Source organism: Stegostoma tigrinum, chromosome 9, assembly GCF_030684315.1.
Source record: "Stegostoma tigrinum isolate sSteTig4 chromosome 9, sSteTig4.hap1, whole genome shotgun sequence".
NCBI lineage: Eukaryota > Metazoa > Chordata > Chondrichthyes > Orectolobiformes > Stegostomatidae > Stegostoma > Stegostoma tigrinum.
Window position 1 is genome coordinate 14,433,534 of NC_081362.1, and position 18,889 is coordinate 14,452,422.

General features: G+C 38.4%; 1 protein-coding gene across 2 annotated transcripts in view; it reads right to left on the reverse strand.

The window, feature by feature from the left end:
- Positions 1-18,889, reverse strand: part of cfap61 (cilia and flagella associated protein 61) — a 175,708-nt gene that overhangs the window by 87,514 nt on the left and 69,305 nt on the right. The window contains exons 13-16 of one of the 2 annotated variants that reach the window (XM_048535622.1): positions 14,028-14,154; positions 7,950-8,027; positions 2,242-2,448; positions 1,542-1,676 (exon numbers count right to left, since the gene is read on the reverse strand). In XM_048535622.1, coding sequence (XP_048391579.1) covers positions 1,542-1,676; positions 2,242-2,448; positions 7,950-8,027; positions 14,028-14,154 — 547 coding nt within the window. The remainder of the gene's footprint in view (positions 1-1,541; positions 1,677-2,241; positions 2,449-7,949; positions 8,028-14,027; positions 14,155-18,889) is intronic. The other variant, XM_048535623.1, reaches the window with a different exon arrangement.

Genomic DNA, 18,889 nt, shown 5'->3' on the forward strand with positions numbered 1-18,889 from the left:
GTAACTATCTACAATTCCCATTTTTAAAGAAGAGAAAAAAATGCTGCAAATCTTCAGTTAAACCTGCTGCTTTTTTTGGATTGCTCTGTTCTTGTCATGCTATCATATCAGCTATGACTGTGCACCTTGTTCTGTTCAATACATGATCTAACCTTTAAACAAAAATAGGTTATCTTTTAGACAGTGCTTCAATAAAGTAGGCCAGTTTATTGATCAAGTTAATTATAAAGTTCTTTCCGATGAATAGAGTCTGCTGACTCAGAATCATGACAACAAACGAGTAATCCTATCAATGGTATGCATTTTTACAACTTGATGCTTGAAAAAAAAAGTCAGTTGGCATTAAAATGTAAACAAAAAATCATAGTGCAGTTAAAATAGTACTGCTGCATCTTTTCTTTGAGTTTGGATGAGAATGTATATGAATGACAGTGCCAAATAGCACTAAAATTTCCAAGAGAAAAGACAGAAATATTAAATTCAATAAGCTTTATTGAAGCCACTAGAAGTTAGTAGTACTGCACTTGCAGCTATTCAACAAGGAATGTATATAAATATTTACAAATAGTAAGTGTTCTTATAATAGCCCCACTTATTTAAAATTTAGTCTAATTAAAATTTCCACAGTCCTAATAACAAACTTATGATCATGGCTACATGTCAAGAAGTAAGCTTTGAACAAAGGCTAGGCAGCAGGAAAAGTCAAAAAATTGCAAACAAGTCATTAAATACTGTCTGAAACCACAAAAGTACAGATAATGGAAACTAACAACAAAATGCTCCACCTGTTCCACAATAAATGTACTGTGTCAGCAAGGCTCACAGTTGGTAGAATTCTCACCTGAGTCATTAGGCTCCTAGTTTAAAGTCAACTGCAGGGCTTCAACACAAAAGAATCAAACCCGTCACTCCCGTGCAGTATTGAAGGAGGACTGCACTATTGGAGGTGCTGGATGTTGGATGAGACATTAAATCAAACACGACGTGTCTCCTTTGGTGAATGCAATGTATGCCACAGCATTATTTCAAAGAAGAGTAATGGAGTTAGCCCTAGTGTTTTGGTCAATCTCAATCCCTCAATCAGCATCACAAAATCAGACTACCTGATCTTTAACTGCTGATCATATGAGTTTACTTGGCATGAATTGGCTGCCATTTTTTGGCACTAGAGATTTCACTAAAATTCAAATTTATATAATTAGTTGTGAAGCATTTTAGACCTCTGGTGGCAATGAAAAAGATTTTGAGGCATTCAGTTGTCATGAAGAGCATGATATAACAATGGCCTTTTATCCTCTAATGTTCCTTGTCCCAATGGCCACTAATGCAACATTAGAAGTTAAGTGTAAAGATGTTTCTAAATGATTAAAATATGAACATAGAGATTGCATGCCATTTGGCCTTACAGTAGGGTTTTAAATAGTTTATAGATTCCGGAATCTCTACTTCTTTTTGCTAAAACCTTAAATAGAAACCAAATCCTCATAACCATAAAACTGGTTGGCACAATGCATCTTCCGGTTAGAATTCCTTTGACCCACCTTTTTCTGGGTGATTCGCTTTGATGGAGCATTAATGTCAAGTTGGTCCAATGGATAGACAACCTGCCGTCTCCGGCGCACGGGAACTAGATAATTAAGGGCAGATGTGAGGGAATGAGCATATGGACTGATTACCTGAAAGAGAAAAAATTATGGTTGCTTCCAGGAAGTAATGTGAAATTAACTAATTTGAATCTCAATAAATCTGAAATAAATTGTGCAAAGCGCAAGAACGTTTAAGCCAAAAAGTCTGAAATATCATTGAAGTTTAGGTCTGGGTTTCCCTTTTTAGGGTGGTTCCTAAATTTGAATCATAAGAAATAATTTTATTGCCTCTATGGAAATTGTAAAAAAGTAAATGATAAACTTAAACTGACAATGCATGACAATTACCAAATGAAAAATTTCTCTGCTTAGCACAAATCAGCCATATGTAATTTAAAAATTATCAGAAACATCTTTAGTTTAGGTACATTTAATTTTGCAGCAAGTCACTGTTTAAACCTAATCAAGTGCATATATCCATGTCCAAATTTGTGCACAATAAATCATGTAGTTCACAAATGTGCATTTTTGACATTTTGCTGACAATTTCTGTACATATGGGTAAAAAATACACATTTTAGCAAATTAAGATATATGTAATACATTTATAACTGGAATAATGCAAAATCTGATAAAAGTAATAACAAATTTTTACCTTTTTAAGTAATAATCTTGGGTAAACAGGGTAGTACAGGCAAGTCTTAAAAGTAATCCGAAGTATTTCTTTGAGAAAATGTCTGGTATAATGATGGAAAATTGGGTTCAAAGCAAAGTGATAGAGGTGCCCATGTTCTTCACGTTGGTGATGGTCGAAGTAGATAAAATTTTCGATGTTATAATGCGATCGGATATATTCAATTTGCTAGGAGAATAAAATTCACACTGATCATAAGAAAGAATATCTAAGCTATTGCAGAAAAGGGAATATTTTTAAATTGAACAGTCATAATTTAATGTCTGAGAGATGATTTGAAATGCATCTTCTGAGAGATTGGCTGTATGAAACACACAGTATATATATTGTAAGATTCTGCTGCTAGCACCGAGACGAAGAAAGGCCATGGAGCAAGGCCTCACGAAAATTAATTTTATTACGGATGCACTTGCTCTATAAAAGTTTTCTCATTCTTCTAACACATACTGAAACCATATGTGGATGTTGATTTCCCAATGCAAAATGGCATACAATAGAGTTACTTTAAAGTATTTTGATTTACAGCACAAAAATAGACCATTAGGCCTATTGGATCTCTGTCCGTATCGATGCACCATATGAGTTACTTCCCACTTCTCTTCATCTAATGTTCTCAAACATTCCTCTCTCCTTCAAGAGCTTATCTAGCTTCCTCTTAAATGCAACTACGTGATTTGCCTCAACTACCATATTTGTACCGCTCTCTGGATAAAGTAGATTATTCTGAATTCCTTGTTGGATATATTAGTGACAATCTTATATTTATGGTCCCCAGTTTTAATCTCTCCCATAACATGTCTTCCGCACGTAGACTTTACCAAACCTTTCTTGGTTTCAGAAATCACTATTTGGTCACCTCTCAGCCGTCAACTTTTGAGAATGAACAGCCAAGTCCATTCAGTCTATCTTAATAAGTATACACTCCCAGTTTTGACATTATCCTTATAAACTTTTGTACATCTTGTTATAATCTTAGATGATGATAATGCTGGACAAATCAAATCTCATAGTAAAACTTGGCTTGGTAGATTGTAAATTTAATTTTGCAGTTGATTTATGTGGTGGTTAGACATTCAACATATTCATAAGAGGCTTCTTTAACAAAAGAACCCAAACACACAAAAGAAAGAGCAAACAATATATACATTTCTATTTATATATACTTATATACACAATGGAGTCACACCGCATGCAAACAGATCCATCGGTCCAACTAGTCCATGCCAACCATGTTCCCAAAGTAAATAGTCCCACCTGTGTGCATTTAGCCTGTATCCCTCCAAATCTTTCTTATTCAATAACTTATCCGAATATCTTTTAAATGCTTTAACTGTATCTGCATCCACTACTTCCTCTGACGGTTCATTCTATAAATTAAGCACTGTCTGTGTAAAGAAGTTGCCCTCATGGCTCTTAAAATCCTTCTCCTCTCATATTAAAAATATGCCCCCTAGTTTTGAACTCCCCCACCTTAGGGAAAAGACTTTTGCTATTCACATTATCTGTACCCCTCATGATTCTCTAAACCTCTACAAGGTCACACCTCAAGCTCCTATGCTCCTGTGAAAAATGTTTATTCAGCCTATTTTGTAATTCAAACCCTCCAGTTTAATAATATCCTTCCTGTAACAGGGTGACCAAGAACAGCTCTATTAACTTAAACAGCAAAATAAGATTCAACCTTTTTCCTATGAATAATCTTACAAGATACTGATTACAGTAAAATGCCACTCCTAACTTAACCCTTTCATTTTTACTTAACAGACTCTTTTCAGTTTTGATGATCTTGAGAGCTGGGCTCCTTTTCAGTTGGATGCGCACAGACTTCCTTCAAGTCCTAATAACTTAAACGTTTTTCAGTTCCAACAGGGTGAAAGCTTCTGCACAAATTCTTAGAGCTTACAGACTCCATAAACTAATCTGACCTTCTGTGAGTATGAAACTGTTCTTTTGAATTCAAAACTGATTCTGAACTAAACTCAAAATACTGGCCTAACTCTGCCTTAGAAATATTCATGGACTTTGCTTTGAACACCTTTTCAGGAAAAGGGTTTCAAAGACTCATGATCTTCTAAGAGAAATACATATTACCTGGTTTAATATCTATGATTTATAAATACTGACCCTTAATTCCGGATGCTTCCATAAGAGGCAACATACAGTCTACATCCACCCGGTCAAGGCCCTTTGAGATCCGCTATATTTCAATCACTCTTATTCTTCTAAACTCCAGTGGATGCAAATCTAGCCTGTACAAGCTGTCCTCATAGGTATTAGCCTAACAAATCTTCTCTGACTACCTACAAAGCACTTATATCCATTCTTAAATAAGCAATATTGTACACAGAACATGGGTTGGGAAAGGATTCTATATAACTGAGCATAACCTCTGTGGCTTTTGTATTCATTTCTTCTTGAGATAAATGATTATATTCTATTAGTTTTCCTAATTACTTGCTGTACCTGCAATAATAATCTCTTGTGATTCATACACAAGGGCACCTGGATCCCTTTATATCTTAGAACTCTGCAATCTTTCACTGTTTAACATACTTTTTATTCTTCCTGCCAAAATAGACAGTTTCACATCTTCGCATTTATACACCATTTGCCACATATTTTCCCAATCACTTAACCTATCAAAATCTTTTCATAACCTTCTTGTGCACTCTTCACTTTTCTATCTATCTTGTGTTGCCAGCTAACTTTGCAACCATATCTTCCTCTTCTGTCCCTTCATCTGAATCATTTATATAAATTGTAAACAGTTGAGATCCAGCATTGATCTCTACGGCAACCACATAGAAAAAGACTTATTTACTTTATGCTTCCTGTTAGCCAACTAATCTAACCGTGCCAAAATGCTACCACCTACACCATAACCTGGGATGTGTACCTTATCAAATGCCTTCTGGAAATATAATTCAGTATATCCACCAGTAGACCTTTATCCAAATCATGTTATCCCAGCAAAGAACTCCAATAACTTGGCCAAACGTATTTCCCTCACGTTGACTCTGTCCAATTGCTTTGAACTTATTCAATTGTCCTGCTATTACCACTTTAACAGTAGCTTCTATATTTTTGCAATGACAGAGGGCCTTGACAAGGTGGATGTAGACTGTATGTTGCCTCTTATGGAAGCACCTGGAATTAAGGGTCACTATTTATAAATCATAGATATTAAACCAGATAAGCTAACTGCAATGAAGCTAATTAGTCTCTTCCCTTTTTGAAGAATGGAATAGTCCATTATCTCCCAAGCTTTGGGATCATCCCCAAATCAAGTGATTTTTGGAAGATTAAAACCAATGCATCAATTACTTCACGAGTAACTTATTTTAAAACTTTAGGATGAGGTCTACCAGGACATTTTTTTAAATCATTCATGGGATGTGGGCACCTCTGGCTCGACAAAAGTTATTGCCCATCCCTAACTGCCCAGAGAGCAGTTAAAAGTCAAGCACATTGCTGTGGGTGTGGAGTCAGATGTAGGCCAAGTACGGATGGCAGCATCCTTCCCTGAATGACATTAGTGAACCAAATGGGCTTCTCCGACAATCAACAATGGATTCATGGTCTTCATTAGACTCTTTTAATTCCATATATTTATTGAATTCAAATTTCACCATCTGCCATGGTGAGATTCAAACCCAGGTCTCCAGAACATTACCTGCATCTCTAGATTAACAGTCCAACACAATAATAGCACTAGGCCATTGCCTCCTTATTGACATGACAGTTGTCATATCCATTTTCAATTATTTATTCAGCAGCATTTTTCTGATCACTGTGATTTTCCTGAGACTCTCCCTCCCTTCCACTACTGTTTCTGGGTTGTTACTTCTGTCGTGAAGCCTGATGCAGAATTCTTGTTCTATGCATCTTTTGTTTCCTTATTTTCCATGATTAATTCTCCAGTCTTAATGTTCACTTTGTTAACAATTTTATTCTTTAAATATTTATAAGCATTCTTGTGAAGCTTTTGGTCAGTCTTTACTTTTTTTTAAATATACTGTCCAATTTTCCGATCTGTCAACTGTCTTCACACAAATGTATGCTTTCCCTTTAGGTTTGATACAATCTTAAACATTTCTAGTTAACTATGGATGGTCCATTGGAATTTTTCTTATTGTTTCCTTTGAATATTTGAGATAGAAAGTTTGAACTTTGATCTGACTGTATTTATTTGGGTAATCTATACCTTGTAAAATACGGAATTAACTTTTCCATTACTATTTTAGCTGCAATTTTCTCCAAAGGTACTGCTTCGGAAAATCTTGTCGACACAGTCATAATTTTTAAAGGATTTCCATTCTTGGTTTCTGGTGGGAGCCCTAAACATTCTATTAAGATCCTGATGAATGGTTCTTGAAATTGGTATTAGAATTAAAGGTGTAAGTTTAATTGGTGGTTCAGGATTCTCCACCACATGTATGATATGTCTGGCAAAATTTCACAAGATCTTTATGTATTCCTCGCGGATTAAAATGTTTTGGTACTTTAGCCTGCATTTTTCTAATGGTTCAATGAACTTCCATTGAATTTCATGAGCTATTCGTACATTTTGTTATGATACTTCTACGCAGTTATAATTCACGTTTATTGCTATTGAAATTCTTTGTCAATTACATTCGCATTCTGCAAAAATTATTAACATCTTTCCAATTTACACCATACAACAACATATTTGGGGTAGTTTGTGAAACTTTTAATAACGCTCACACATAGGATTGATTTTAAGTTTCAACAGAGGTGGAAAACTGGCAGTGGTAGTTCAGCCATAATTATAGATCCTACCTAATTCTCCATTCCCTGTTGTCAATGGAATGGAAGAGCGAAATAATTAGTCATTGACTGTCTACCATAGCCTTGCAGCCATCCCAAAATATTAAAATCGGCTGAAATCAACAGTAAATCGTATACTTAGGCTTCTGATATGGTGGCTAATGGAAAATGTTACAAGTTGTACATGCAAAATGTGTGACACAGTAGTTTAAACATTGGCCTATCATCATGGCCCACTGTCAATACATTGAAATGAATTTGGGCGTTGTCAATATATTTGCTCCTATGTACTTCCACGGTTATTAATATTTCAATAATGGTTGGGTTTCCTTTAATATGTACGCTAATTATGCAGAAACAGTTACTTCCCATAAATATTATGATGCCCACTGGATTTTGAAACATTTGTTTCAGCTTTATGTCTCATCATATAATGGGGAAGTAAGGATAAGGAGTAAAATAATTCAAATTGAACCCAATTGGGAATGGCAGTGGGGTAAAAATTGTACAGTAGGCAGTTTAGGTTTATTTTTGATAATTACAAGTGCTTTGATTCCTTAGTGACTGAATAACGCGGTTTTTTTTTCTCTAATCAATTTGTTCAGAGATGTTATTACCTCTGGAGCAGGAGACTTGAACACAGGTTAGTACTCCTGTGCTGTTAAAAACAGTTGGATTGTTGAAGGAGCTATTTTCTAATCAACCTGTTCAGAGGTGTTATTACACAGCTCTGGAGTAGGTGGGACTTGAAGCCAGGCCTCCTGGCTCAGAGGTCAGGACACTACCACTTCACCACAAGACCCCATCTAAAAGCTTTTCTTTAAAAAAAGGTAGAATATGTTTCTAGTAAAATTAATATAATGTTATAAATTAATTGATACCTCTTCATTTCTGATGATAGCAATTCCTACAATTTCTCGAAGAACCTCAGCAACAATTGCCTGAATTGGAGTTCCATCCTAGTAAAAATAAAATGTAGAACGGCTAACATGCCTATTGCCACTTAAATCAGAAAAACACTCTGTAAGTAAACTGAAAACATTGTAGACTTTTGCATTATAAATTCAAACTTTGGGGCCAACACAATCCTTGGTGACAGACTGAATAAAAGTTGGTTCTGGGGAAATACATGCCATATAATCTTAAAATTTTACAGTACAGAGGGATACCATTCGGCACATTGTGTCTGTACTGTTCTGAGAAAGGGTCATTGGACCCGAAATGTTAAGTCTGATTTCCCTCCACAGATGCTGCCAGACCTGCTAAATTTTTCCAGCAATTTCTGTTTTTAAGTTGCAAATGGCTCCTGAAAGAGCGAACCAGGTAGTCCCATCTTCCAGCCCTATCTCTAGTCCTATCTCTAAATTAACGACTTTCAAAAATATAACCAGCTCTCTTCTGAAATCTTCTATGTAATCCACCTCCAATACACTGTCAGGCAGCGCATTCCAAATCCTAACAACTCTCTGGGTAAAGAAGTTTCTCTTCATCTCACTCCTAGCTCTCTTGCTGACAATCTTGAAATTGTGACCCCAATTTACTGACATACCAATAATGGGAACAGAATATCCTACTTTACCCTACTAAAGTTGTTCATAATTTTGAACATTTCAATACGATAACCTCTTAATTGTGTCTGTTCCAAGGAAGATAAGCCTACTTTCTTGAATCTTTCCTTGCATCTAAACTTCCTCATTCCTTGTATAATGGTAGTAAATCTCCTTTGAAATCTCTCCAGGGCTTTAACATCCTTCCTTAAATAAGGTGCCCAGACTGAACACAGTACTCCCATGAGGTTGAAGGAGTGAAGAGCATCAAGTTCCCTGGATTGACAATATCCGCTGACCTGCCCGACTTCTGGCATAAATGTGACAGTCAAGAAGGCACAACAATGCCTCTTCTTCCTCAGGCAGCCCAGGAAATTTGGCATTCCATAAAGTCCCTCACTAACTTCTACAGATGCAACATTGAACGCATACCGTGCAGGTGCATAACGGTATGGCAACGGCTCTGACCATGACCATAAGAAAATACAGATGGTGTCTAAGGTTCTTGAACAGATTTGTAGTTTGGGTTGTGGATGCTGTGGTTGGTTTGCTTGATGAGCTGGTTCATTTGTTCGCAATTGTTTCATTACTCTACTGGGTAACATCATCAGTGCAGCCTCGGATGAAGCGCTGTTGTGTTTTCCCGCCCGGTATTTAAACTCTGGCGTCCACTGGAAATTATTACCTCATTTTTGGTTTTTCTTCGCAGTGGTGTATATATAGGGTCTAACTCTATATGTTTATTGATGGTCTTCTTGGTGGAGAACGAAGCCTCCAGAAATTCCCGTGCTTGTCTCTGTTTGGCCTGTGCTAGGATCTTGACGTTGTCGCAGTCGAACTAGTGGTTCTCTTTATCCATGTGACAAATGAGAACTGGTTATGTCTTTTTGTCGCTAGATGATGTTCATGTACTCTTGTGGCCAATTTCCCCTATCTGTCTTTCCAATGTAATGTTTCTCGCAGTCTTTGCATGGGATTTTGTATATAATGTTGGTTCTGTCCATAGTAAGTAAGGAGTCTTCGGTTCGAGTTAGCAGTTGGTGAAGTGTTGATATAGGTTTGTGTGCAAAAAGCAGAAAATAAATTTAAGTTGTCTCGGTACAATTATTTTTCTTGTGTTGGAATATGGCCAATGGAAGACAGAGGTTAGCATATGAACTTGGTGCTGTTGCTCACTAAGCAAAGTAAAATGAAAAGAAAGGCATTTTCTGAGGTGAATCCCACTCAGTCAAATCATGGTGTATGTCTGGAATCTCGAACAGACTTCCTGGATTAAAAGCTACATGAAAGATGACTGCTAAATGCCTTTGAGGCTAGGTTAAATTTAATAATCTTTTGGAAAATCGACAATGATTTCACATGTTCAAAGTGTTTCTTGGACTTTTGTCAAAATCTACACAATATTAACTTTGGAATCATTAGATACGCATTGCGATTAAGATTTCTAGATTATGCTGAAATTCCTATTATGGACAGACAAGGCTAAACTGTCATTCAGTTCTCAGAGAATGGTACTAATGGTTTCGATATCTGTTGCCTCAAAAAGTTCCTTGGGAACCATCAGTCCTTTCAACCTTCAAAGAATAAATTAAACATTTTGTTGTGCTACAAATAGTATAAGACTCAATGACTGCCAGGTTTCAAAATGTTCCATATACTAGGTATATGCATCAATGTAAAGGAAGGATTAAAGATTAGCAGAATAGTGATGAGACTGTGTGCAGCAAACACAGTTATGTCTACAGAAAAAAAAATTGGAACAACAACAATGGAAACACAATCCAGAAAAGCCAAAGGATGTTAATAAATACTTTAGATATAATACTTTAAGTATTATGTGGCTGATTGTGCAGATGGAAGAAATAGAGACACTGAACTTGTGAGTATGACTTCGATTGTGGGTAAATTGTTGGAGGTGACTATAAAAGATAGGATTTATGGACCTTTAGAGAGGCAAAAATTGATTAGGGATAGTCAGCATGGTTTCGTGTGAGGAAAATCACGTCTTACAAACTCAACGAGTTTTTTGAGTAAGTTGCCAAAAAGATTGCAATACTGTGTCCAGTTCTGGTCACATGGTTATAGGAAGGATACTATTAAACCGGGGATAATGGGAACTGCAGATGATAAATGTATCTTACATACTGCTGAAGTAAATATAGTTGCAAAATCATCCACTTAAGCACCATAGTGATAGAGTCGTAAGCACAGAAGCAGACCTTTTGGTCCAACAGGTCCATAACAAGCTCAATCCCAAACTAAATTTGTCCCACCTGCCTGCTCGTAACCCAGATCCCTCGAAACCTTTCCTATTTATGTACTTATCCAAATATCTTTTAAATGTTGTAATTGTATCCGCATTCACCATTTCCTCAGGAAGTTTATTTGACATGCGAGCCACCCTCTGTGTAAAAAATTTGCCCGTCATATCTTTTTAAAATCTCTCTTCTCTCGGCTTAAAAATATACCCCCAGTCTTGAAATTCCCTCTCTCAGGGAAAAAATAACTACCACTAACTCAATGCCCCTCATTATTTTATAAACTTCTGTAAGGTCGCCTCTCAACTTCCTATGTTCCAGTGAAAACAGTCCCAGTCTATCCAGAGATAATGGGAACTGCAGATGCTGGAGAATCCAACATAATAAAATGTGAGGCTGGATGAACACAGCAGGCCAAGCAGCATCTCAGGAGCACAAAAGCTGACGTTTCAGGGCAGCTTTTGTGCTCCTGAGATGCTGCTTGGCCTGCTGTGTTCATCCAGCCTCACATTTTATTATCTTGGATTCTCCAGCATCTGCAGTTCCCATTATCTCTGGATAGACTGGGACTGTTTTCACTGGAACATAGGAAGTTGAGAGGCGACCTTACAGAAGTTTATAAAATAATGAGGGGCATTGAGTTAGTGGTAGTTATTTTTTCCCTGAGAGAGGGAATTTCAAAACTGGGGGTATATTTTTAAGCCGAGAGAAGAGAGATTTTAAAAAGATATGACGGGCAAATTTTTTACACAGAGGGTGGCTCGCATGTCAAATAAACTTCCTGAGGAAATGGTGAATGCGGATACAATTACAACATTTAAAAGATATTTGGATAAGTACATAAATAGGAAAGGTTTCGAGGGATCTGGGTTACGAGCAGGCAGGTGGGACAAATTTAGTTTGGGATTGTGCTTGTTATGGACCTGTTGGACCAAAAGGTCTGCTTCTGTGCTTACGACTCTATCACTATGGTGCTTAAGTGGATGATTTTGCAACTATATTTACTTCAGCAGTATGTAAGATACATTTATCAACCTTCATTCTGATTTATTAACCATCAACACAAGTTTAAGGAATACAAAAATCCTAACTATGTCATATTTAATGATGACAACCCACTGAGGTTACTCAAGAAGGTATTAATTCCATGTAAAGTATCGGGTGAAAGCTAGCATATAAGCACTGATGTAATTTCTTGTGAGATACCTATGCTGTTGAGTAAAATTTTACAAAAAACTGTGGAAATGAAATTTGGCTTGGAACATAATGAGCAGAATAATGCAGGTGGCAGGCTTTACCACCTCACCACTGAAAAAGTAAGTGTGATTTTGCCGAGGAGTGTTAGTCAGTTAAAGATGGGAACGTTATCACTCATTGGATAAAAAAGTCCTGCCTCAGAAAGATGCCAGCCAATCTGATTGAAGGAAGCCAAGGATGCGGATTGCAAAGGAAGTCAGTCAAGTCAGAGAGTCATAGAAGGCTGCAGCACAGGAAAAAAGGCCCTTTGGCCCATTGAGTGTACACAAATCAAAAACAATCATCCAACTATTTTAATCTCATCTTCCGGGTCAGGGCTTGACCCGTAGCTTTGTGTGCCTGGTACACAGAGTCATAGCGTCATGCAGCACAGAAACAGACATCCTGATCCAATCCAGTCCTATTGACCAGCACTTGGCCTATATCCATCTAAACCCTTCCTATTCATATAACCATCCGATGCCTTTATCTCAATACTTCCTAAATATTTTGAGTGCATTTGCCTCTACCAGCTTTACAGACAGTCAGTTCCAGAAAAAAATCTTCCTCACCTCTTCTCTAAACCTCCTGCCCCCTATCTTAAATCTATGTCCCGTGGTTATTGATACGTCCACAAAGCGGGGGAAAAATATTCCTCCTGTCTACGGAGATAGTAAGAACTGCAGGTGCTGGAGTCAGAGATAATACAGTATGGAGCTGGAGGAACACAGCAGGCCAGGCAGCATCAGAGGAGGAGGAAAGTTGATGTTTTGAGTTGGGACTCTTCTTCACTTTTTCCCACTAACCTGGAGACCTTAGATAAAATCTAGTTGTGGTGCAACTCCCAGTTAGTTTCACCATACAAATCAACTCTTTTCATCTCCCAGACTGTCTCCCAGAAATGTGCCCTGTTAATTCCAACTTAAAATTGATTATTGACACCAACTTGAATCTATGTATAGTCCAGTTCATTGCTAGCCCAGAAGAATGGGTAAGATATGAAAGGGATGATGGCAGAAGGGAACATGGAACTGAGGGCTGGGCTGAGCCCTTCTTTCTCAAATGTTGCCACATCCTCAGTACCTGATATGTTGTCTCTTATCCCAGTGGTCAAGACTGACCTACTCAGGTGCATCTGGCTGTTTTCAAGAGCTGCAAAATCCAGGGGATATTGGCCATGACATTCAGAGCAATCACAACTGGGGTTTGAACAACCTGTCTCCACCTCAGCAGAAGTCACAGGTGGTTACACCAAGTATAAGTGCTAAGAAGAGGAAGAGTAATGACTTGTAGTTGCAAAAGCATTTAGATTGGTAAAATTCATTTTTGAACCATGCAAGTAATAGATGTTTGTACAACTTTCTGTCCTACTTGTTTAGTTTTTGGTTGGCAAGTCACCTTTTTCACATATGAAGGATTGAAGGATGGTAAGACATAAACTGATGTTTGAAAAGGGATATCTAGCTGTTTGTAGGAGTAGTTTGTTTTAGACAATGGGGATGGGGGCACGTGAAGGGGGAAATTACTTATGAATTGGGATGTTGGATTGGGGTTCATGCCTTTTAGATGTGTTTGCCTGATGGATGAACTCATGGAATCTAAATGAACCTTGCGATAATGTGGGCACCTTGGTCAGCAATGTGAACAACATCCGGTGCACTGGTCGCATTATGTTTTGCCACTCCCCAGAATCAGCCGAAAGGCTCAGTGTTTATTCAGTTCTTCCTATATTTCAGGACCTTGTAGGGTTGAAAGTGGATACAATCTTCACTATCCTTCATTACAATCACACTCAATTGCATAAACTCAAGACTTCCTCTGTTACATACCAGATAAATGTATCAAACAGTTCATACTGAACTTATTGAACACTTAACAGAGAACTCAACAGCATAAGGCAAACTGATCAAATACTCACCGGGTCTCTGCGAGATTGGTTATAAATATGTAAGATACTTAAAATATTGAACTCCAGATTAAGGTTTTTTACAAGTCTTTGAATTCCTGCAGTGTCATTCTGTGTCGCAAGTCGTACCATGAAGGATCTGGGGAGCAAACAATTTACAATTTCTAAGTATTTATTGATTAAGATGCAAGAAAAGAGAAACATGTTATTTTAAACTTCCACTTACTCATTAATTGGATCAATATGGATCAATTAATTTTATTAGCTGTCACCTCGTTCGCTTATGTCCTAAATGTTTTACTTTTGTCCTGCATCAGCTTGAAAAGACACTTGAAATATTATGTATCAGCTGTACAAGACATTGGTGAGGCCTCTTCTAGAATACTACTTACAATTCTGGTCACCCTGCTATAGGATGGATGTTGTTAAACTTGACAGAGTACAGAAGAATTTAGAAGGATGTTGCCAGAACTGGAGGATTTGGGTTATAAGGAGAGGCTGGAGCATCGGAGGATGGGGGTTAACTTTACAGAGGTTTATAAGATCCCAAGGAACGTAGATAAGGTGAAGGCCAAGGTCTTTTTTTCAAAGCTAGGGGAGTCCCAAACTAGAGGGCACTTAATTAAAATGAGAGAGGAAAGAGTTCAAAGGGACCGGAGGGGCAATTTTTTCACACAGAAGGTGGTGCATGTATGGAATGAGCTGCAAGGGGAAGTGGTGGAGGCAGGTACAATTGCCAACATTTAAAAGACATTTGAGCAGGTGCATGAATAGTAAAGATTTACAGAGGTAAGAGCCAAATGCAGGCAAATGGGGCTAGTTCAGTTAAGGATATCCGGTCAGCATAGATGAGTTGAACTGAAGTTGTTACTTTGGCAGTTTTCTAGAATCTACCAGTGCTGCTTCTTGTGATAGTAAAGCCCAAAAAATTAAGAATAAAAAAATCATAATGGATAGAGACAATTAGGTTCAAATGAATCTCTTGAACAGTATAACAAGTGTAGGGACATTCTTAGGACAGAGACCAGGAAGGCAAAAGGATGATATGAGATAACTTTAGCAGGACTTATACAATTAATAATAGGTCCTGGTGTAGTGCTATAGAACAAACAGTCCTTGGGGTTCAGGTACGTCATGCTTTGAAGTTTGCGTCACAGGTAGGCAGGGTAGTTCAGAAGACAGTTAGCAAGCTTGCCTTGATTGCTCAGACCTTTGAGTATAGGAGTTGGGATATCATGTTGACATTATACAGGACGTTGGTGAGGCTTTTCTGGAGTACTGTGTCCAGTTCTAATTGCCCTGTTATAGGAAGGATATTACTGACCTGGAGAGGGTGCAAAAGAAATTTACCAGCATGTTGCTGGGAATGGAGAGTTTGAGTTGTAAGGATACAGGCTGGAAAGGCTGGTATCTTTTTCGCTGGAGCGCAGGAGGTTGAGGGGTGACCTTATAGACGTTTGTAAATGAGGGGGAGTAGATAGGGGAAATGGCAGGTGCCTTTCCCCTAGGGTGGGGTTTTTTCAAAACTAGGGGGTACATTTTTAAGGTGAGAAGAGAAAGATTTAAGGAAGGGGCAATTTTTTTTCCACAGGAAGTGATTGGTGTATTGAATGAACTTCCAGAGGGAATGGTGGGTGTAGATACAGTTACAATAAATAAAAGACATTTGGATAAGTACATGAATAAATAATGTTTTGAGAGATATGGCCCAAGTGCAGGCAGGTGGAACCAGTTTAATTTGGTAATAAGATCGGCATGGACTGGTTGGAGCGAAGGTCTGTTTCTGTGCCGTATGACTCTATGAGTCTATCAGGCATGATGCCTTGAGAATGTCAGGGCAATGAGATCAGCAGTACCTAGATGATCACCAATACTTCTATGGCGCGGACCAGAAATGTAGGCAAAATGTGCCATGGAAGATAGGGAAGATTAACACAGTGGTGACTTGTGAAGAATCTAATAAATGCCCAACCTCTCATCCACCTGTTTCCCTAGGCAAAAACATATAGATTGCAGAGATCCTCCAGGATTTCACAGAGCAGCACAAAAACATGGAAAATATGCTTGCCCGCAATGACAACATGGCAGGCTCATCTGAAGTCAGTCTGCTAAGCCAAAAAGAAACTAAGATTTTCATGATCTAACTCCCAATATTTTTCAATGCCTTTTACAGTACAAGCCCATGTGATTGCAAGGTGGAAACAAACTGAAAAACAGACATTTTCATATAATTACTGTCTTCATTTTTTGACATAGAGGATATTTGCAGGCAAATCAAGCTACATAGGGGCTTCTTCGTCTACCTTGAGGCTCCATTTAACACAAATTTACTTGCAGGCTCCCAAGTAAGTGCGCTTTGACTTATTGCAATTCTGTGTAGCTTCAAGATGATTTATAGGAGTTGAACAAATTAAATAATAGCAATGTAATATAAATTACTTCCATTTAACAATGCAGTAGTTGGGAGAGGCAGGGAGGATTGAAAACAATTGAAAAGGGGTAGCATAGTAGCACAGTGATTAGCACTGCTGCCTCGCAGCACCAGGGGCCTGGCTTCAATTCCAGCCTTAGGTGGCCATGGAGAAAGCCATGAAGGTGTGGGAACTTGGTGAAGTTATTGGCAATATCTCGGGGACAGTCCATATCACAGCAGTGGTGGTGTTGGAAATATTAGAATGTATGAGGGTGGAAAAATCTCCTGTCTTGAACAGATATATCCGAGAACCCTACAAGAGGCTAAAAAAGAAATTGTGGAGTCCCTGGCTGATATATTTGCATCATCGTTAGCCATGGTTGAGGTCCCAGAAGACTGGAGGGTAGCAAATGCTGCACCCCTATTCAAGAAGGGCTACAAAGCAAAGCCTGGGAATTATAGACCAGTAAAGTTATTTGAGAAAATTGTAAGGGATAAGGCATATATGCATTTGGAAAGACAGGAGCAGTCAGCATGGCTTTCTTGCGTGGGAGATCATGCCTCACAATTTAGTTAGAGCTTTTTGGTGAAATGGACAGGAAGGTTGATGAGGACAAGGTGATAGATGTAGTCTATATGGATTTCAAAACCTTTTGGTAAGGTTCCACATGGTAGGCTGCTCAGGAAGGTTAGATCACATGGAATCCAGAGAGAGCTGGCAAATTGGATACACAATTGGTCGAATTGGAGGTCTGTGACTAGTACTGTGGCTTAAGGGTCCGTGCTGGGCCCATTGCTGTTTGTTATCTATATCAATGATTTGGATGAGGATTATAAATCATGATTAATAAGTTTGCAGGTGACAATAAAATAGATGGTATTGTAGACAGTGAAAAAGATTATCAGAAATTGAGTCAGGGTCTTGAACAGCGGGGGAAGTGGGCCAAGAAATGGCAAATGGATTTTAATGCTGATAAGTGTGAGGTGTTGCACTTTGGAAAGTCAAATCAAGGTAGGAGTTTTGTGAAGAATGATAGGGCCTTAAGGAGTGTAGTGGAAAAGAGGGACCTTGGAGTTCAGATGTACAGTTCTCTGAAAGTGGAGTCACACAGAGACAGAGCAGTGAAAAAGGCTTTTGGCACATCATCAGTCAGGGCATTGAGTACAGAAGTTGGGAAGTCGTGTTGTAGTCATACAGGACATTGGTGAGGCTGCACTTGGGAGTATTGTGTTCAGTTTTGGTCACCTTGCTATAGGAAGTGTGTTATTAAACTGGATGGTCACCTTGCTATAGGAAGTGTGTTATTAAACTGGAAAGAGTGCAGAAGAAATTTACAAGAATATTGCTAGGACTCAAGAAGTTGAGTTATAGGGAGAGGTTGGATTTTTTTCTTTAGAAGACTTGGTGGGAGGGGGCAGCGGGGGGATGGTGGGGAGAATCTAGAAGTGTATAAGATCATAAGAGGCATGAATAGGGTGAATGTACTCAGTCTTTTTCCCAGGGTTGGGGAATCAAGGACTAGAGGGCATCAGTTTAGGGTAAGAGGGGAAAGAATACATGGGAACCTGAGAGGTAACTTTTGTTACACAGAGGGTGGTACGCATTTGGAATGAGCTGCCAATGGGAGTAGTTGAGGCAAATAAATTATCAACATTTAAAAAGCATTTGGATGAATACATGGAGAGGAAAGCTTTAGAAGGATATGGGCCATGTGCAGGGAAATGGGGTGAGCACGGATGGACATTTTGGTCAGTATGGACTAGTTCGGGCCGAAGGGTCTGTCTTAGTGCTGTAAAACTCTATGATTCTATGACTGTGTGAAGTTTGCGCATTCTCCCTGAGTCGGCATGGGTTTCAGCTGGGGGCTCCGGTTTCCTCCCACAGTCCTAAGGTGTGCTGGTAAAGTGGATTGCTAAATTGCCCAGTAGTGTGCAGGCTGGGTGGGTTAGCCATGTTAAATGTGGGGTTATGGGGATTGGGGTTTGGGTGGGATGCTTTTTGGAGGGTCAGTGCAGAGTTGATGGATGGAGTGGACTCTATCAGCACAGTAGAGATTCTGTGATTGATTAGAAAAAAATTCTTCATTGCTAAAAATATGATTTTTTTGACATATCAATGAGCTGTAGTTTCCCAATTATAGCACTAATTTATCACAACATTTATTTTTAATGCATGAACTGGTGTCAACTTTCCATTGAATAGAACATTTTCATGTTATTCTATTTAAAATGTCCAGATCTAAAGATGAAGGTATGAGGTGGGTGGTGAAGGGGTGGTGGCCATAGGCTCGCAGTACTCTAAATAATCCACCTGAGTAAACCAAAGGAAGGCATCTAAGTTTCAGCAACCCAGATGCACTGGTTCCATTAATAGCTCAATCATAAACTCAATATCTAAAAGTTTGAAACTCAAGTTGTCTTCTACCAGACCACAACATATATTATTACATTAATACAATGC